The sequence below is a fragment of the Triturus cristatus genome, chromosome 12 (genome assembly GCF_964204655.1).
Source record: "Triturus cristatus chromosome 12, aTriCri1.1, whole genome shotgun sequence".
NCBI lineage: Eukaryota > Metazoa > Chordata > Amphibia > Caudata > Salamandridae > Triturus > Triturus cristatus.
This window is the reverse complement of record NC_140595.1, coordinates 103765678-103787274: the sequence shown is the minus strand read 5'-3', so window position 1 is coordinate 103787274 and position 21597 is coordinate 103765678. Positions and strand designations below refer to the sequence as shown.

At 44.6% G+C, this 21597-nt stretch overlaps 1 protein-coding gene across 1 annotated transcript in view; it reads right to left on the bottom strand.

Moving 5' to 3' along the window:
• LOC146772750 (rho guanine nucleotide exchange factor 11-like) overlaps positions 1 to 21597 on the bottom strand; it is a 222653-nt gene that overhangs the window by 46960 nt on the left and 154096 nt on the right. The window contains 1 exon segment of the mRNA XM_085637028.1: positions 15497 to 15561. Within this exon segment, the coding sequence (XP_085493154.1) occupies positions 15497 to 15561 (65 nt within the window).

Here is a 21597-nt window from a genome sequence, read left to right as displayed (position 1 = left end):
AGATACAGCTCCATCTCCCAGTTTCAAATCCCCTTGGGTCCTGAGCCCACTCACCAAAGACAAACCTCACTGAGGTATGTGACCAAAATTGTTTTTTGCAGATACAGCATGGTTTGAAACCTGTTCTTTTGGATGGGAACATGGTTCCCTAGCAAACTGGACTTTGTTTTAATTGTCATAGCAGAACCGAAAAAATGAGGAGCCTAGCCCTGGAACTGCTTTGAAAGGTACAGAAAGATAGAAAGAAATTGACGTCAGTGCGCCAGGCTGATACTTGTATGTGGCTCCGCTCCTACATTTCCGTGAAGTTTGGAGCTGCGCAACACCACATAGGGCTGTGGTTCCCAAACTATTCTGACCCGTGGCTCCCTTGACCAGTTGGCTGTTGTTTGCGGCTCCCCATTACATTAAGTTTGGTTGGCGTAGAGTAGGGGAATGTTACATGGCTAGATGGGTCTCTGCTTAGAGACCATATCCTCAATCAAGAGGTGTCTTTAAATCTGTATCTGACAGTGCACTGGAGACCTGTCCTGGAAAAAGAGAAACTGCATTGTTTACATTGTCACTACAGGAATGTTTTAGGTCAGGCATTATCCAACACCTTTCTTTTTAATAAACAAAATATATATGATATACATAATTTCAGAGGCTTTCTGTCATCCCTGTTCATACATTATTAGCCTACTGTGGTCTCATTCACATTTTGCTCTTGCACAGTGTGCACTGCTGAATAATAGTTAGCCCCCTTTAGTGTCGACTGTATGGTGTCCTTTTAAATAACATTTTAAAAGATATGTTTTGATTTGGAATTTCCACTAGGTTGTATTAATTTCCATTTTTCAAATGGAATTGTTTCTTTCCGAGGAGCGGGCACTCAGTGCTGGTGCAGTCAGGTGGCAAGAGCTCAAACAGTCCCCAATTGCAGCACAAACGCCCTCCTCCTTAAACTGGAGGAGCAGAATCTCACCGGCTATGCACACTCACTTCAAACAAGTCTCACACTTGCATCCTTCCCATCTAGAGGCTTTGTGATTGTACACCTTCGTGCACTATTGGCTGATCACTGCTCATGTTGAGATGCTGAGCGCCACACCCTTAAATGTCTGTTTCAGAAGGGGAAACCGACAGATTACAGGAAATTGCAGAGCCTTACTTTGTTCACAACAGCAGCGATTTCAACCATGTTCTTGTGTGACCTGCATCCGTTGTGCAATGACAGGACATGAACCAGCTTTGATTAGTTACTTAGCTTTACTTATCTTTAATGCAGCCTCCAGCAGTTTGTCTGCCTCCGTCACTGAGGCAGAACATTAGTTTAGCTCCTGTTCGCTCAAACATGGTTCACAAAACTGTGATTTGCTGCTGCAAGGATATCCAGCTGTTCAGAGAGGCTGGACGAAAACTCACCATAGAATGTAGTTTTCTCTTGTAGCCTGATTTTTCTGCTGCTTCCAAGTCTTGATGCGTGTGCTCATACTCACATCTAGTGGCTGTTATAAGAACTGCAGTTTGTTGAAACAATCTGATAAGCTTCACTGCTGAACAATAAGGTATGCAGCATTAATAGTTTTGTAGTGACTGACATAGGGGCATGCGGGACCTCTGCTTAAGGAACCTTTACAGATGCGGTCAGATTCCTGGCAAGTGTTCATAAGTAACAGTACGGCTGTTCAGGCTGTTTTCGAACGAAAATCATTCACTTTGGGATAGAAAGCTGAAAGTTGGAACAGACTTTCGTCTTTGTAATAGTAATGTTAGGGGTCGTGTCTTGAACATGGCTAGTACCAACATTGTGCATTGTGTTTCCGCATAGTAAGTGTTTCCGCATATTTTATTAAATATACACCAATAGAATTATACAGTGCTTCTCAGTGCAACATTCCCAGTCTAATTTTGTATAATTGTTGTCGTTCGTGTTTATTTTGTTGGTGATAATCTTTAAATGCTCAGTTTAATCTTTCTCATTTATTCTGAAATCACATACTGCTGTCAACAAACTTTGTTTGGCTTTTTAAATCGATAAAAGCCATAAAAACATGCTTTTGTTGAAATTTGCTGTCTGCAGTTGAAGGTACACGTGTCCTGCAAAGAGCTGAGCTCATTTACATGTGAGCCGGTGACAGGCGTCTATGCACGTCCCCTATCACCCCCCCCCCCCCCAGCTGAGCCCTATAAATAGATCTCCAGCGCCATGTGACACGCTGGCTCTCGTCCTCCTAATCTTCACTTACCTGATTTCTCGTCTTGGCGCTGCCGCGTTGCAGATTTCATCCAATTGGTTTTCGGACCCGATCCTACTGTTCGAGTGAGCTTTGGTTGCCAAGCCAGCAGGACATCTCCCTCCTCTGAATCCGATTCGTCTGGAGAATCTACCCTCCCAGAAACAACGAAAGGAAAAGTAGTAAGGTATTGATTGCAGCATACTCCCGTTTGCAGAGACAGAGCGTGGAATTCAGATACAGGTATTTCTATTTATTTAACATTTTAAAAGACAGTGAACAGTGCGCAAAACACATGAAGGTACTTTTGTTCTCATTCCGCATTTCTTGGGCATTGAAAGACTTCAAGAGGGAGAGACTCATCTCCAAGCTGTTCTCAATATTTGTTTAATCTTGAGACTTTGGACTTCAATTCCTGCAATCTTATTAAGAGTTTATATTTAGAATTCAGACGCATATTTTTTTGAGTAAGTGTGACATAAGGCATTAAAAGATTTGTATTAGTGAACGTGTGACTATATGCATTTCACGTAATTCATGTTGTTTTACTACAGAAAGCTATATACATTGTTGCAGACATTTTTCTCCAGATGCTAGAGAGTGACTATAAGGCTTCTTGTGAATTACGCAATATGCAAAAAGAAAGGTATAGTTTTTTGCACCGTGTTTAATGTTTAAACAACTGAATTCAATGTGTAAGTAGGTGTTAGCTAATGTTGTTTATTGTATTTAGATGCCAGAAATCAGAAAGTCAATACGGTCCACAGAGTAAATGACTAGATTGCAGTCCGCGCCAAAGACGTTCCCTGGTCCAAAGGAAGAAGTGTGTTTGTTTTCTTTTTTTATTATTTTGTCCCATTTTCCCCCTTCCCCAGGAAGTCTATTCTTGTCAAGCTGTGTTTTGAGTACATCCGAACAGGTATAGAGTTTCTGGGGTATAGAGAACAATCGTCTCATCTCTCAAATTGAACATCCTGGATTTCAGGTGAGTGGAGACTTGACAAGTAATCATATAACAGCGAGACTCTAAGTGGATCTTGCCTATGACGTCATAAAATGGCCACCAAAATCACATAGAACACTTTTAAATTCAAATCTGTTATAAATTTGATGTAAATATTCATACTTATTGACATGTATCAACATTTATTCATATGTGTTAATATGTTCCTTTCTTTTTTTCATCTTCAATGAGTCTTCTGTAGTGCCTGAAAATGAGTTCCAAGCTAAAACAATAACTAATTGCAACACCCACAGCCAGAGGTCAAGCTGTCCAGCATAATGATCTTGTTGCTACAAATTGGAGGAGAGTGGTGATCTGTTCAATCTCGGCAGCAACAAAGTTATGCCTGCTACAGTTATCACATCAGTGAAAACAGCACATGAAATTGGTAGAGCGCAATATAACTCAAATTTTCATGAGGTGTTGCAAATGTGTTCAAAGCCCATTACAGATACCGTACCAAGGAACAAACTTCAATTATTCAGCACCAGCCTGCACAAAACTTCTGAGTCCAAAGACAAACTATCCTTGGTAAAAAGTATTTGAAATCTGTTTTCTAGATTATAGATAGGGTGTCAGACAAGATTTTTTCAAGCATGAGAATCAGTCTTTTCGGCCATCTATATCTGTGAATGGAAAACTCAAACAAGGACAGAAGTTGCAGCTATTGGACAGCGTTGCCGAAAGTACCAATATATACAACACTGCTGCAGAGGTGGATGTAAATATATTAAATGGTACAGCTATCGAAAGTATGCTAATTACAAGTCTTGTAAAACATTTGATTACCCTTCAAAATATTTTATACCCTACATAGATACTCAAGCAAGGAATGTAAAATGATTGGATCTTGTGTGGGATATATATAGATCACTGAAAGCATCAAGCAAAGTGTTAGAGAAAAAAGAGGTGAGGGTCTTCGCAAGCGAGTTGAATCTAACACTCCTGTAGCCAAAGATTGGCATAGTTTCTTTAGATGAGGCAAAAATAAAACAGAGGTTTTTGGTTTACTGAGTGGACATGTGCAACTTATTACCTTCGAAGGGAAGCAAGTAATTGTCACCTGTCAGGATGAAGTTCCAAGTTACACACTAATTATGAATTTCGAAATGATATCGCCTTGCAATCATGAGAAAGTTGACGCATAAGTTTTGTTTCATTCTTTCCATGCAGTAAATGAAGTTCATTCCGAAATCATGATTCGTACAGTAGATACCGATGTAGTAGTTCTTGCGATTGCTATTTTTAAAAATATTGAATGTCAACAATTGTGTTTAGCATTTGGTACAGAAAAATGTTTTGCTACATACCAGCTCACGGTAATGCAGAAAGCTTAGGAATTGATATATGTGATTCTCTGCCCCTTTTCCATGCGGCTACTGGTTGCGACACCATGTCGGCTTTTCATGAGAGAGGGAAGAAAGCAGCTTATGACACCTGGATGGCACTTTCTTCTGCTACTCCCATATTTCAATTTCTGTCAGATCGACCAAGTTCTGTTGATCCTGTTCACTTTGGAAATGTTGAGGGATTCATTGTACTAATGTATAGCCACAGTTGTCCATTGCATGAAGTAAATGGTGCCCGCTAATTCATGTTTTAAAGTGGAAGCAGAACTATTGAAAACATCCCACCTACACAATATGCTCTTCTTCAATGATCTGCAAACAAAGGGGGGCATGTTTGGGGTCAGACTTTAGTGCTCATGCATGAATTGTCAAATTAAATGAATGGACTGGAAGCAGATTGATGGAGTAATAGTACCACATTGGACAACGCATGTTTTTACATCGCATGCCATCAAAACGCATTTTTCGAAACTACATTTACAACGCATTCCATTACATCGCATTATACCATTACAACGCATACCATTACAATGCATATCATTACATTGCATTTAAGGTAAGTGTTGGATAGTGTAGGGGTAAAAATTACTATTCCCACTCCAGTGAGTGCAACAGTAGGGTAAGTGTTGGATAGTGTAGGGGTAAAAATACTATTCCCACTCCAATGAGTGCAACAGTAGGGTAAGTGTTGGATAGAGTAGGGGTAAAAATTACTATTACCACTCCAGTGAGTGCAACAGTAGGGTAAATGTTGGATAGTGTAGGGGTAAAAACTATGCGTTGTAATGGTATGCGTTGTAATGGAATGTGTTGTAGTGACATGTGTTGTAATGACATGCGTTGTAGTGACATGCGATGTAATGGCATGCGATGTAAAGGATGTTGCGATGTAATGACTGCGTTGTAAAGGTAGTGCGATGTAATGACTGCGTTGGAAAGGTTGTTTCCCCCTCCACGTGCCCTTGCCTCGGCGGACGACTAAGTGAGCGCTGAAAGGTCTCCCAGGGGGACACAATACCTTTGAACGCTTGACAAGTGCTCCGTGCGGCTCGGTGACGGCCGGCGGTGTCCGTGCCCGAGCGCTGATAATTGGGCGGGCCCATGTTGAGCATTGGAGGCGGTGCGGAGGGCCACCATTGCAAGCGCTTGCTGAATATCCTCCCACTGATGCCTCTGAGTGCGGCGCTGTGACTAGACCCGCCGGAGGCCTCTCTTCAGTAAGACCTCTGCTGCCCCACTGTTCAGCCCGTGATCCTGGAGGAACTGGGTGCTGATTTTAGCAATTGACGTGCAGCTGAGGTGCGAGAACAGTGGAGAGTTGCCTCAGCTGCCCAGACATTAGAACCTAGCACAATATCCCACTGCCCACAGCTCTGATTTCATAAACAGCGCAGCTTGTGTAAAATGTGATTGCCGGGTTGGATGTGAGATCCTGACTGCACTGCTTATCACCGGATTCTGAAACTACACAAGTGAATAGAGTCATTCCTTGGAGTTTATGCTGTACATGCATGCTGGCTGCTGCTCCCCTTGTAACAACGTTGCCCGCTACATACAGTTGTGCGATCCAGCGCCCAGTGAGGACTGGTGCTCACCATTAGGTTGCACACTGATGTGACTGTACTGCTCATCTCCTGGCTCTAAACGTGCGCAGGTTAATAAATTCACTCCTTGGATTCTATACTGTACATGCATGCTGGTTGCTGCTCCTCTTGTAACAATGTACCCACAGCTTACCGTTGTGCACTCCAGGGCCCAGTGAGGATTGGTGATCACCATTAGGCTGCACACTGCTGTAACACTTAAGAGGGCAGGCATGGAGAAAACAGACAGAGGAAAATCCCGGCTCAACTTTGAATTGCGTGCGCCAGGCAGATCGCAGCAGAAAGCTACCTCAGATTCAGAGCTGGATGCCATTATTGAACACTCAACGTCACTCGAAACAACGCTTCTAGCCATGCAAATAAGTCTCCAGTCTATAGATGGAAAAATTGATGCGCTTAATATCAGGATGGACCTTATGTCGGTAAAACTAGATAAACACGTCACCAGGTTAGGCGAAGCTAAAAAATGCATCTCGGACGCTGAGGATAACTTAGAAGTGACCACCAAGACTCTCGACATGGAAAAGGTGCTCGCCATCATTCAAGCTAAGAATGAGTACCTAGATGCCTGATCCTGACATAACAAATTACGAATCACTGGCCTGCCGGAATCAACCAACACAAGGAGACTGGAATCCTGTGTTGAGATGATGCTACATGAGATTTTTGGGGCAGAGCACCTTGGCGGCTCACCCCCCCCCCCACCCCACGGACCCTCACCAAGACCGATTATCACCCGTCTGTTGAACTACAGGGATCGAGACTCAGTACTGCGCATGTCCAGGGAACAGGGCACCATAAACTACCAAGGAAATAATCTGGCCTTCTATCCGGACTTCATTGCCGCAGTCCAAGCAGCAAGGAAGGAGTACCAATCGGTGAAGAAGCTACTGCTGGCGGAGAGTGTTCCATAAGCTATGCTCTACCCGGCCTGCGCATTGGTGCGCAGGGGAAGTTCAGGATCTTCACTAGCCCTAAAGCGGCCATGGATTATGCTAAAGCCCTAAGGCGTCGCAGTCAAGAAAAATCTGGCACACTAGAAGAAGAGGACTAATCCAGGATACACTAAGTCTACGGTTGCTCTGGCTGAGTGCTCATACTTTACATGCTGATACCACAAACCCATTGGTACTTGGCGGCATATGTATCAAGCAATTTTGTATTTGCAAACGCTGCGATTCGCAAGAAAACAGCGTTTGCGAATACAAAATCGCAAAATTCGATGTATGAGCCTTTTTCGCATCACACTAATAAGGAATCGCTAATTTTGCGATTCCTTCATTTTGCGTAAGCATTTAAGGAATCGCAAATTGCGATTCCTTAAATGCTATGTAACAAGCACCCAAGTTGTGCGATTTCTCCTTAAGAAATCGCACATTACCACCAACTTCAAGTTGGTGGTATTTTGCGATTTCATAAAAAAATGCACTTTTTGGCATTTTTCTAGGTGCCATGTGACGCACATTCATGCCCTTATGGCATGTATGTGCGCCATATGCGCACACATGCTCATTTCAGGGGTGCATCAGGGGGTCATCATGACATCCATGCACCTTTTAAATTTTTCTGAATTTGCGATTATCAAATTGCGAATCACAATTTGAGAATGACTTCTCATTCATTCCTATGGGCCTCCTGGCCCATAGGAATGAATGGGAAGGTATTCCTTAATTGCGATTTCGCAATTTGCTAATCGCAATTAAGGAATTTTAAGAATTCGCAAAATATGTGCGAATTTTTAAATACATCCCGTTTTGCAATTCTCAAATAGCGATTCTCAAAAAATCGCTATTTGAGAATCGCAAATATGGTTTTTGATACATATGCCCCCATGTTCCCTCTTGCTCTGTGTATATACAAAAGGGGGTCACGCTCAGATGCCTCCCGATATCCTAATGGCTGTAAGTTAATTCAATTGTAACACACGCACCGTAGTTGATGCCGCAAGCAGGAACACATTTATGTCTTTTCCTCAGTTTAGATATCTACAAGAAGCGGGTAACTTCTTTACATTGTTCAGCCACCTCCCTTTTTACCTGGGAGGCTAAAGGTGCTCCTGCGCTCCCCCACGGGTGTACCCCACATCTAATGACTACTGTACCTTGTATTTGGTGGTTGTTGTTGTGTTTAAGTGATGGCTTTGGTAAGTTGGGGGTGCTGAAGTGGGTGGGGGTGGTCATAAGAGGTGGAGTAATGGGGGACTGTTTTACATGGCTCAATGTGATCCTTTGATACCAATGTTGAACTATATTTCACTCCACTGTAAAGATGCAAAAAGCAGATTTCACGACGGTATAGCATGACAGTGCTACTTAATGAGCAGATATCATGCATGACGTGGAATGCTCAAGGGCAGAATTCCCCCCAAAAAATTAGACAAGTAATGGCCTATTTGGACAGAAATTATGTCAGGATAGTACTCCTGCAGGAGACGCACCTAACAAAGCACTATGAAACAAAAGTAGATGCGCAGTGGGCGGGGTACAGGCTGGCGTCCTCCTACTCAACATATGCCAAAGGGGTGCTCACACTTGTAAAGAAAAATCTTCTGTTCACTTTGATTAAATCCTGCACGGATGATGTGGGACGATATGCTATAATACACGGCAAATTGGCTGGATCAGCTATAACCATAGTCAATGTATACGGATCCAACACTAACGAGCCTGGCTTTTTTGAGGGCATATTTAATGTAGTACGGGACTGGCCTGGCGCTGAAATTCTCTGGGGCGGGGAATTTAATACACATTTGGACCCTAGCAAAGACAAATCCAGTGGGTGTGGTGGCCATTCACCCAGAGCTGCTCAGGTTATAAACAATGGGATGGCTGAACTAGGTCTTGTAGACGCATGGAGAATACGTAACATTAATAGGCTGGTGGGAATGCACACCTCGATCGCTCATGGCAGTAGGTCAAGGCTGGACTACTGGCTGGTGAGTGAGAGTACTAATGCATGGGTGTCCACAATAGACACGCTACCCAGAACACTGTCTGATCACAACCCCGTTAGAATCACACTATGAATCCTATTAAGCATCCCCCATCAGTTTACATGGCGGTTTTGATCAGAGGCGCTTCTTGATCCTCTATTCACCGAAACGATCAGGGAGGCTATAGTCAAATATTTTGATTTAAATAAAGAGTCGCTGAGCAGTGCTGCAACACTTTGGGAGGCCTTGAAGGTCACTATCAGGGGCAAACATATTGGCACAACAGCAGGCATACTTAAGGATCTCCGAGCCCAACTGTCCAGAGTGGAAAACACATTAGAGCAGCTTGAACGAGACTATGAGACTTTCCCATGCACGCAAACACTCGCCAGTATTAAAGATCTCATACTAGAGTATAACGAAGTGGTGGCTGGTGAGGTACGTTACCTATCTAAGAGACACGTGGCCCGTGCATATGGCGAGTTAGTCAGACCCAGATGAAATCTGACTTCCAAGATCAAACAAAGAACAGACCGTCAAATCATAACAAAATTCACAGACCACACAGGGGGATCACTGTTCCACATCAGCAATTGCGGCACATTCCGCACATGCTATGCAGAATTGTACACCTCCAAAAGGGTAACTGACTCCAAGGAGCTAGAAAATTACCTTGCAGATGTCGTGACCGCCTGGCTATCCGTAGGACACACAAATATCTCTGCCAACCGATTGAGGCCGCTGATATCTGCGAGGCAATTCGATCATTGCCTAACAAGAAAGCACCAGGGCCCGATGGCCTCACCTGTGAATTCTATGAGGAATTTGCAGATGAACTCACACCCGATATGTTGGGTATGTACAATGAAGCCTACGAGTCGGGAATACTGCTGCCATCGCTAAGAGAAGCCCTAATAATCACCTTGTTAAAAAAAAAAGGCAAACCGTCACACATCTGCGAATCGTATCGCCCATTGTCACTTATTAATACTGATGCAAAAGTGTTGGCAAAAGTCCTGACCACGATGCTCCAACCATTAGTGCCGATGTTAGTTCTCCCCGATCAATCTGGATTTATTCCAGACAGGTTCACATCACACAATTTGCAAACAATTTTCGCAACGTTCCATATACTTCACTCTAAGCTTCAGGCTGAGGCAGTGATGCTGGACACAGCCAAGGCTTTTGATTCCATCGAATGGGGGTATATGTTTCAAATACTACAGCGCATGGGGGTCCCTGAATTCTACAGTAGATGGATACGGTTACTGTATACTGGTCCAAGAGTGCGCGTCCGGGTTGACGGGCTAACATCAGAACCAATCAGGATCTGTAGAGGCACAAGACAGGGGTGCCCTCTATCACCGCTGCTCTTTTCCCTTATGCTGGAACCACTGGTCAGCGTCATCAGGCAACGGCATAGGGATGCGGCCCTTAGATTTGCCCATCGTCCGGTGAGCATATCACTTTATGCTGACGACATGTTGCTCTTTATCAGGGAACCGTAAACGTTCTTATCTCCAATCCTGCATGAGTATATTAGGTTTGAGCGCCTCTCGGGGATCAGCATCAATGGGAACAAATCGGTGAAAGTACCTCTGACCATGATTACTGCCCCTGCCTACTGCTCTGGAGTTTCCTCTTGAGTGGGGATCTGACCCAGCAAAACACCTGGGGATATGGATTGATCGCGACCCGGAAATGGTCATTAAGGAAAACTATGGCTCTGCCTGCACAGTATTGGAACAACAAGTAGACAGATGATCAAGGATGCCGCTATCATTGGCTGACCGCATACCCGTATCAAGATGACGGTCCTGCCCTGATTTCTATATCTATTTAGCAACATACCCATAAAATAGACTCACCAATTTCTTAAAACCATACAGTCACTATTGGTGAGGTTGGTATGGGGAGGCAAGCTTCCCCGTGTGAGCTGGGATACACTTATACTGGACTATGGTAAAGGTGGATTTAGTGTCCCAGACATGTATCTGTACTATCTATGCACTCAAGCGCAGTTTTCATACTACTGGTACCAGCACCATGAATTCATTCCTCATGTAGCGGTTGAAGATGGGGATGCACACCCGATTCCAATAAGATGCATTCTGTCATACTCACACAGAGGTACCCCCATATAGGAAATCAATACAATAGATACCACGGTTGCAGCCTGGCAGGCACTGGGCCGGAAAACGGCAAAGCTCCCACTATATGCCCCATGCTTCCATTAGATCGACATGCAGCACTATCGGTCACATAGGAGGCAGGAGCCATGCATGCCCTAAAATCAGTAGGCATAGACAAAATGCAAGTCCTCTACCCAAATAGTAGTTTTGTCACAATAGATGGGTTGCAATATATACACAACATGTCACCGTTATTTTTATTCCAATTCCTACGACTTAAGAAAGCGATACAGGCATACTACCATACCTTTCCCGATGAACCACAGACATTGCAAACCTTAGAGACGCTCCTAGTAAGCCCCACATGGCAGAAACTGATTACCAAGCTATACAGGGCTGCAAGAGACGAGAAAGTTATTAGCACGGACAGAAGCCTTGATCGCTGGAATAATAGACTCCTCCCTCAGCTCACACAAAAGGAGTGGGACTATCGCTGTCAGGTAACTAGCGCATTCACGTCCAACGGTAACTTACGCATCATTCATTTTAAATTCTTGCACTAAGCATACAACACACCACTGAAGCTACATAAATATGGCCTTCGGCACAATGATACGTGCAAACGATGTGGGGCACAGGGGGCTGACTTCTGGCACCTTGCCTGGGAATGCAATCAGGTGGCTGCGGTCTGGGTGGAGGTGCTACACAGACTACAAACCATGACGACTATTACCCTGCATTGTACCTACAGGTGTGTCTGCTGTGCTACACTCCGGCTCCGAAAGGTCCAATTGGCAAGTTTATTGGAATTCCATTACTGTTGGCCAAGAGGAGGGTGGCGATGAGATGGGACAGTTCAGTTCCTCCGCTGCCGGACAATTGGATAAGGGATCTTGTGTACTGTAGGGAGAACCTAGAATTGTATGCAGAAGAACTCCCTGCCCCTTTTCAACCCAAAGACATTTGGGAGCCACTGTTGCAATATTTGAGATCTAAGGACCAACAAACATTATCAGAATGTGAAGATATAAAGCACTGTCTATCTGCATGTATTAATTGAATATCTGTACCGACAAATTTAATTGTGTTGGAGGGCGATCGGGCACTAAGACTGGATACCCACGGATTGTTTGTTTGAACTAGTTCTTTCAAAAAGTAATGACGTTAATGCTATGCGCAATATGTGTTTCTGAAACTAATAAAAATAAAAATTAAAAAAAATGTACCTTTTTGCCGCTTACTCGCCTGTACCCCCTCCGTAGTCCCTCCTTGCTCAGAGTTGGCCACAGGAAGCACACCCAGGCTCCCAGTCAGTCAATCACAATGCTGCAAGGCAGCATTGTGATTTGTCTGAGCACCGTTTTTCAGTGCTCAGACGCTGACTGGAGGGCTGAGCATGTTGTCCGCGTAGGCTGTGATGCAGCCTGCACGGAGAACATGCGAAGAGCGCACAACTGTTTTGGGCAGCCCAATAGGGCCGTCAAGCAGTCATTGCGCACTTTAGAAGGGTACACACACTCTTCCCCTGCCCATGAAAGTAAGAGAAAATAAAATGATAATACCGCGAGTTAATATCACTTTATTTTCTCTGTCTTTCACTGTAAAAAAGCAGTAGGGCGCTAATCCTCCACCTTAGCAGAGGATCAGCCACTGCCTGCCACCCAGTAAGAAAATGCCTGAGTGTGCCAGTGTGGCTGAGTACCACTAAAGGTAATCTAAAATGGCTTGGAGGCTAATTCTACAGGAGCGGAGGCCTGAGTGGAACCATAGTGTCTTGCATGTTGTTTGCTTGATCCCCGGCCATGAAAGGTATGGGGTGACTGCTGAGGTGTCTATACAGCAGCCCTCTGGAATAGCCTTTGAAGGGTTATGCTATTGATGAAACTGTCGGGCAGGGGCTAAAAGACATGGAATGCACTGTGGTACTGCTTTTTTTAAAGCACTGGTGGGCAGAAACAGACTTTTTTCAAAAGAGACAGGTCCCATAAAAATGCATCTCTATTAGATACACCTGCTTGTCTCAAGAAAAGCCAGTGGATTACATCCATATGTGGCAATGAGGCACCAAAATAGGGCCTACAATGCACCTCGATTAGTCAGTAGTATCCTGGCCAGCTCTAAGGATATATTTTACCGCATCCTGGCCGTCTTGAATGGTTTGAGCCAAAGAGTCTCAAAATTACTCTGGGACTGCCATCAAGATCACACTGGCCCTGTCCCAAAAGAGTGTGTGTATAATGGCTTAGTAGGTAAAATGCATTGACTAAACACAATGCCAAGCTGGAGGAAGAGAGCATCTGATTACAGAACTTCTGTATCCTTTTTGACTCCCTATCTGGAGAGGTTGTGTGGCATGCATTAGAGTTTGCTTTGCTGGTAGAAGCTTGAACCATTAAACTCTCTGGAGTTGGGTGCCGCATAAGAAAATCGGGGTTGCCTTGCGCTAGTCAGTAGTGACTGGCCACCTGCCTGTTGACAGGTGGGCAAGAGCAAGGCTCCATCCAAGTACACGTAAGGGTATCAATCAGGCATTTATTAAATGGAAGTAAGGTCTCAGTAGGGACTGGCCAAGGGTGCAAAACCTCAGTAAGTGCATTTGTCTTGACTTCAATTGAAGCCAGCTTTAGGTACAGGACCTCAGCTGAGCGTCTAATCCATACAACCAATAATTCACCCTCCTCAACATCATTGTGTGGGGGTAAATCATCCACATCATCACCGTCGCACTTATCAGTTTGATTGAAATATGAGTCAGAAATGTTTCAGGCTTTGCAAGAGGGACACTAATATGGGTAGCTCCAGGGATTCCCCTCAGATATTTACATCACATAACAGATCCGGAGGAGAGGTATGTGGTTCTGCATGGTATACTATATGGGAGGGAAATGAGAATTCTCAGTATATAGGCCCTCAATAATGTTTGTATCTCCTTCTTCCATGAGTTAATGACAGTGGGCGTGCCCCATTTGGGCGCGGGTATAATCGTAGCGGGCGACATGAATTGTGCGGTGGGTGGAACGTTGGATAGGTAACCCCCACACGCAAACACAAAGCTTCGGATGACGGAGACTTTGGAAGATCTCAGGGAGGGATTGCAGTTGAGGGATGTGTGGAGGGATTGCAACCCGAGTAAAATAACGTTTTCGTGTGTACGCCGGCAACAGGGACCTCCAGCAGGCTTGACTACTTCTTCCTGTCATTAGACCTGACTTCAGAGGTGGATGGGATAACGTACTTGCCTAGATATATCACAGATCATTCCCCAGTCTTGCTAAGTCTGTGGGGGAAACCAGAATGTCTGGAAATACCCTCCTGGCGATTGTGTGCAGAGGTGTTCATGGACCCCCCCTTTGTTGCAGTGATCACTGAAACGCTGACTCGTTACTTTGAGGAGAACTGGGGATCGACCTCAAGTAGGGCAGTGGAATTGGAAACCATGAAGGTTGTCCTCTGGGGAGTCTCTATCAAGACAACCTATGGCGTGCGACAACTAGAATGCGGTATACAAAAGCAAGAGCTGGGGTTGTGCAGGTTGGAGGCTCATCTCCACACGAGTCCCCAGATTTTAGGGGAATGGGGAGCAGCCCGACAGGCCCTAGTAGAGACCTGAGCGATACCAAAAGGGATGGTGGACGGAGCATTTGAGCAAATCAAACACTCACCCCCAGTCAACTGATCTGGGTTTAATCCATAATCATTCTTTAGCTCACTCCACCACTCCAGTTCCGACATGGCCATATGCAAATCAGTCTGACCCTGTGCCTCATGGGAACAGTCCAGCCCGAACTGCCAAGCCATGTCTTCCCTGGACCGGAAACAAGCATCCTGGGACCGGTTTCAGGTTCATAACCCTCATCAGCCAGCCAACACCAACACCAGTTTCTGGCAGTCATGGCACAGTTTGAACCCTTTAGGCCTCGTTGGGGGGCACCATTCCCTTAGAAACAATAAATGATTTTTGAAAGAATGTGTGAAACCAAAGAAAAGAGAGCAGAGCTCTAGATCCACAATTCAAGGCATTGAAAGGAAGAACAGACATTGTCACATGGGGTGGCATCTATATGTGGCTCCGCTCCATCACTTACTGCATGGGACAAGATCAAAACAGAGCTGCACAGCTTCATTTACCAGCACACCGGAGCATTGCTATGGCCTGGTGCCTGGCGAATAGTCTAATGATGAGGAATATGCGGTTAGAAGTATCCATCAGAATTAATGTGCTTTAAAGATTCTCCATGCAACAGAACTCACCTAGAGGGACTTCTTCCATCTCTGAAATAGTGCAGCTTTCAGCAGAGACGTCAGGATTATTTATCGCCACGCTACAATGAGAAAAATATAATCAATGTTAATGGGATTAAAACACGCTTCCTTGTCTAGTGAAGCCCTTAAACAAAAATAGGCATAGGTAAAAGTTAATATATTAAAGAGTTTGGTACAAGTTGTGAACTGAAGCCTAGGATCCACAAATACAAATCAATAGAAGTGATCTCTTGACAAGGAGGTCATAATCTGCCAAAGGGCACACCGACGCTACTCAAAATTACAATTGCTACTTTTTCCTTTTTTCCACAATTCCACAATAAAAAATCCAATCAACATGCAATAAGGAATATCCTGCAGTCTAGTTTTGAACTTGGCTCATTTTTTGCAAGTAGAATATTGTCTGGGCAGAGCAGGGAAATTCCTCCAAGCTGTAATGCAGCAGTTTTGAAAACATTTGACCATCCATCTAGCTATGCCAGCTTTTGAAAGAGCCTGACCTTTATGTGGCAGGGCAAAAGCAACATAAAGTTGTTGAGTTTTGCAAAAGAGCTCAGTTCTATCAATGTAATACATGAGAGCACACTTGACAGCAGGGGTGTGAAGGGCCCTCTCTGCCACAGAGTATGACTGTGCGAAGAAGCATGGGAGCTCAATGGTTTGAATGAGTTGGAATGGAGGAACCACTTTCAAAGGGAATTTAGGGTTGGTTCTAAGCCAATCCTGTCTTTCTGAACCAGAACGAAAGGCTCTTCTAGGGTCTTCAATTGGCTAACATGCCTTAAAAATGTGATATCAGCAAGGAAAGCAACTTTTCAGGAAAGAAATTGTAATGGGCACAAATGTAGAGGTTCAAAAGAAAAGCTCATCATTCTGGTAAGGATAATGTTAATGTTCCGCACATGGTGAGGAGGTACCCTGGGTGGAATAACTTGTTTGAGTCCTTCCATGACGCCTTGATGACAGAGATTCTGAATAACGACAAGTGTTTCATATTCTTCATATAACTTTCAATGGCATCCAAGTGAAGACGTGTGCAAGTAAATGCAAGGGTCGATTGCTGAAGATGACGGAGGTAGCAGAGAATATATTGAACTGCAGGTTTAAGGAGATCTATTTGCTTGGGAATGCAGTAGACAAAAAATATTTTCCACTTCCAAATGACAAAATTGGTGGTAATGGACGATGTGAATGTTTTCCAGGCTGTAATTTTGGATATGGATGGGTACTATACACCAAATATTTGCATTGGTATTACCAGGTACAAGTTCCTTCAACAGAAACAAGGAAAAACAAATCAGTGGAAGAGTACATTGCAGAGGTAAAGAAATGACCTTTAGACTGAAAATTTGGTGTATTACAAGACAATTTCATCAGGGACCTGTTGGTGATGCACGCCAAGAATCTAGCCATTCAGGAGCATTTACGGGTCAGTGGTGATTTTGCGTTAAATGATGTGTTGGCAATTGTTAAAAAAACTGAGATGTCGAGTAGGTGTGCTAGGGTGTTAAAACAGAATGCAAAAGATTATGCCACTGTTCAAAATTGAGCATCTAAGTACAGTGTAAAAGATTCCAAATCCAAAGATCAAACCAGATGTTAACATTGTGACAGTAAAGAACATTTGGCATTTACCAAAAAATGTCCTGCTGCCATGCAAAAGTGTAGCAATTGTGGCATTGTAGGGCATTTTGTAAAAGTGTGCAGGAGAAGGAAAGAGTCTATTAAGTGTGTGAGTGAGCCAGTAAGTAAGGAAGATAAGAAAACTTCTGAAGGTGACAACGAGCACTGTCACAATGTAGCGAGTCTGTGTAGAAGCCTTGTTTTGAATGTTGATGGTAAATCTCACAGACCTAACTTTGAGTGCTGGATGACTGTTGTTGATGTATCCTTAAAAATGTATGCAGATTCTGGGTCCCCATAAACTATAATCAACGAGGAGCTGCAGAGAGAAAAAATTGTCAACAAAGTTGGAGGGGTCCTCAGGGTTAAAGTGGAGAACGTATTGACATGATTGGATTTAGGTGGTTTAATTTGAGATTCAAGAATAGGCTGACCCGGGCAGATTGCATGTTGCTATGAAAGGGCCCCCTTGTGTTTGGTTAGTTTGACCATGGAAATTTGCACATTGTGTTTGATCCCAGTAGCAAAGAGCAAGTGATGGTGTTTGATAAAGGAGTGCATATGGGCAATGATATGCTCAAAAGATTTCCAAAGGTTTTTAGTGGTAGGTTGGGGAATTTGAAAGGATTTGAGTACTGAATTATTTTGAAGGCTGATGCTAGACCTAATGTCCAAAAGGTAAGGAACATTCCTTTCATGGTTAGGGATGAAGTCTCTGAAGATCTGGAGAAGCAGGTTTCTTTGGGGTATTGAACCAATAGAAGTCTCTGATTGGGTTTCCCCCATTAGTGGTGGCTAGACGAAGCAATGGCAACATTTGTTGTGTGTTGACTTACGCCATTTGAACAACAACATAAATGTGGGCCAATTTCTGTTGCCAAGAATTAATGAACTGGTAACTTTTGTCAGAGTTGGCAAGTGGTTTTTCACCATTTATCTATTGTCATCACACCACCAAATTTCTTTAGCTCAGTATTCCCAGAAACGTACATCTTTTGTCACCCCTGATGGGTGTTTCCAATTTAAGCTCACGCCATTTCACCTAGAGTCGGTGGCTGCAGTCTTTCAGTGATTAAAGTTTTAACTTTTTGGAAAAGAAAAGGTGTAAAAGTTTTCCAAGACAATATTTTCATTTTTGGTCCAACCGGGGATGAACACGATAAGGGGTTGATGAAGGTGTTAAATATTTTGGAGTCCAAGGGGTTAACAGTATAATTTTCAAAGTGCACGATAGTGGCATGCCTGCTGTCAGAGAAGAATGGAGTAAGAAGGATAAAGTTTTATAAGTAGTTATGACTTACTTGATTGACGTTTGGCCAAGAAAAGAGGGTATAGATCAATCTATGAAACCATTCCGGGAGGTAAGGACTGACTTGACTGTTGAAAGTGGCACAATTCCGGGAGAACAAAAAGTAACTCCACTACATGCTTTGCGAAGAACGGTTATCAGTTCGGAGCATGAGGAGCATTCTGGAATTACTGGAACCAAGTCTATTGCGAAGAAGATGTTTTGGTGGTCAGGTGTGGATCTTGAGGTGGAAAGATATGTAAGAGAGTGCCCCAATTGTGTTTTGGCTGATAAATCTTTACAGACTTTAACACCAACTATGAGTAAATGTTTGATTCCAGTTGAGATTGTAGGACCCCTTGGGAAACCTCACAAGTATGTGTTGGTTTTAATTGACTTCTTTTGCCAATGGCCGACCGTGAAGGTGGTAGAAAAGGCAGATATGGATGCAGTTTGTGAATTCCTGGAACAGATTTTTACATTGGACGGCATTCCTGCCACCATTTTGAGTGGCAATGGAATGAAATTTGTCTCCAATAAAACTAAGCTTTGTTTTGAAAGCAGTGGTGTGAAGCATGAGACCACTGCACTAAACAATCCCAGTGGCAATGGTATGGTAGACAAATTTAACCGTGTGATCAAATGTATCATACAGTTATGTAGGGCAAGTAATGAGGACTAGGTTACTCAACTGGGTAAAATGGTTTGGGCTTACAGAGTTACTAATAATCGATTGACTGGAGTATCTCTGTTTACGATGAGGGGTAGGAATCCTAGGACCAACTTCACACCTGGTTATTTTGTATATGTGTGGAATACTAGTCAGTTAAAGGAGTGTGGGGAAAAGTAAGAGAGTCATTATAAAGGTAAGTTGTGTTATGATACTAAGAGAGGTTCAAAATGGGTGAAGGTCAAAGTGGGTGACTGGGTTCAGATTAAGAAACTGGGTTTTGTAGCTCAAGGGAATTGTCGATTTTATGAACTGGAGAAACTTTTTGAAGATTTGTGTAATTCAGTGAGGTTGAGTAATGGTAAAGTCTGGAATCTTAATTGAGTGGCTGTGGATCCAAAAGAGATATGGAAGCGAGTTCATGGGGAGTCACATAAGTTTGAATCTGACTTTTTGGAGGATTTTGAGATGATGGAGAGATGGTCAGTGTTAGAATCCGGGGTCTCTGGTTGGCGCAGGTATGCACTTGCGACAAGCAGGGACCCTTTTCATCTAAGTCAGGGCGTAGGATCACCTCTTAAAAATAACCCCTGCTCACCCTCTAGGTAACGTGGCGCGAACAGTCAGGCTAGATTCCAGAGGGCATTAGGTTAAGCGTTGCAAGTTGCCCCACACAATAATCACTTTCCCACCACACAAAGACACAAGGCTGTATTTCTGTAAAAATATAGGTCTTTATATAAAAGATTTCTTGAAGGCAGGTTGATAAAATACAGTTCTCTTGTAAGTACTAATCCAGTTACTCTTTAAAGGCTTAAAGGCAGTCCACAGTTGTAAAAATGGCACAGTTCTATGCAAAATAAGCTCCTAGGGGGTGTGGTGCGCTTTGTAGCGCCTAAGGTATGCTTCGTACCGCTATTTCCGTACGCCGTGCCGTTTCTCACGCTTCTCGCGTGAGTACGCGTATGCAGGCCTTGAGCCAGACGGTCCGTACCTACGTAGATACGCGTCGAACGTGTTCCAGGCTTCGCTTGCCAAGTCTCACGCTTCCCGCGTGAGCGCCGGCAATGCTTTTGGATGCTGTACGGTCCGTACAGTGGCAGGGACGCGCCGTACACGGACGGCAACACAAGTACGGCTCAACAGAGGCGGGTACGGTTCGTACCAGGGCAGTACGGGTCGAACTACGCACAAGTCACAAGTTTTCCAAAGGCAGGTACGGCACAAGTCACAAGATTCTTCTGATGCAAGTACGGTCCGTACGAAGGCAAGTACGGGCCGTATTACGCGCACTAGTCACAAGATACTTCCGATGCAAGTATGGTCCGTACAGGGCAAGTACGGGCCGTATTACGCGCACAAGTCACCAGATACTTCAAAAGCAGGTACGGCTCGTACGAAGGCAAGTACGGGCCGTACTTTAGCGCGAAATGTCACCAATACCTTTAATCTTCACGGGGATGGTCACTGCAGCCTCGGGGTTCCACGGAGAGGTGTCCCACGTCGCGGTGTCGTCCCTCACAGTCAGAGGGCGGCAGTGCTTCGTGGCACACTCGTAGAAGGTCTCAGCCACACGACCAAGGTCAGAGGAAGGGAGAGCAGCTCCGGGGCAATTCTCAGCGCGTTGCAGCGCGATCGGCTTTCCCGGGGATCACCAGTGTGTAAAAGGTCCTCGCGGTGATCTCGGCGGCGCAGGGTCGCAGAGGCTCGGGGGTTGGACACTCAGGTTCTTTTCTTTGCGGTGCGAGCTACGGCTCGGAGGGGCAGTCACTTGCGGTGCTGGGACCAGGTAGACAGGTCCTTGCGGTGCTCGTGGTAGCCCCAGGTGGCAGATGTCGCGGTGCAGAGAAAGTGAAAGGCACACAGGTTCTCTGGGGGTCAGCGTCACAGGATTGCGTCCAGCAGCTTCTCCTCTTCTTGGGGAAAGGTAGCACCACTGTTCCTGGGGCGCAGATCAGGGGGCAAGTTCACAAGCAAGCCGTGGGAGATTGTTTGAAAGCACAAGTTGATGCAGTCTTTTTCCTTTAGTCTTTTCCTCTCCTTCCAGCAGACAGGCACCCACTGCAGGCCAGTCTCTCAGGCAGAGAGACAGTATTGCTCCTTCAGCTTCTCCAGATCCTTCTCCTTCAGGCAGAGGTTCGTCTTGGCGCAAACAGGATCTGATTTCTTAGGAGCAGGGCTCCTTCTTTTATAGCACAATTCTTTTGTTCTTTGTCGCCAGGGGACCTGGGCCTGGCTCAGTCCAGTTTTGGAGCACTTTGTTGTGGTGACTCTGCTCTTTCCTTTCAGCAGCAGGGCAGAGACATCAGCCGCTCCACAGGGGGCGGAGCCGGCATTGTGGAGGCAGAGCACAGGTCTATTCAAGAGTCAAGGTGTACTCCTCCCACCCATCCTGGTGTAATCTCTCTACCCACCACCTGGCAGACAGCCTGTCTCCTGGGATTCCCCAGCCCTGCTCCTTCCCTGTTACTAGGCAGAACACACACACACAGCGCAGAGGCAGACTGAAATGGC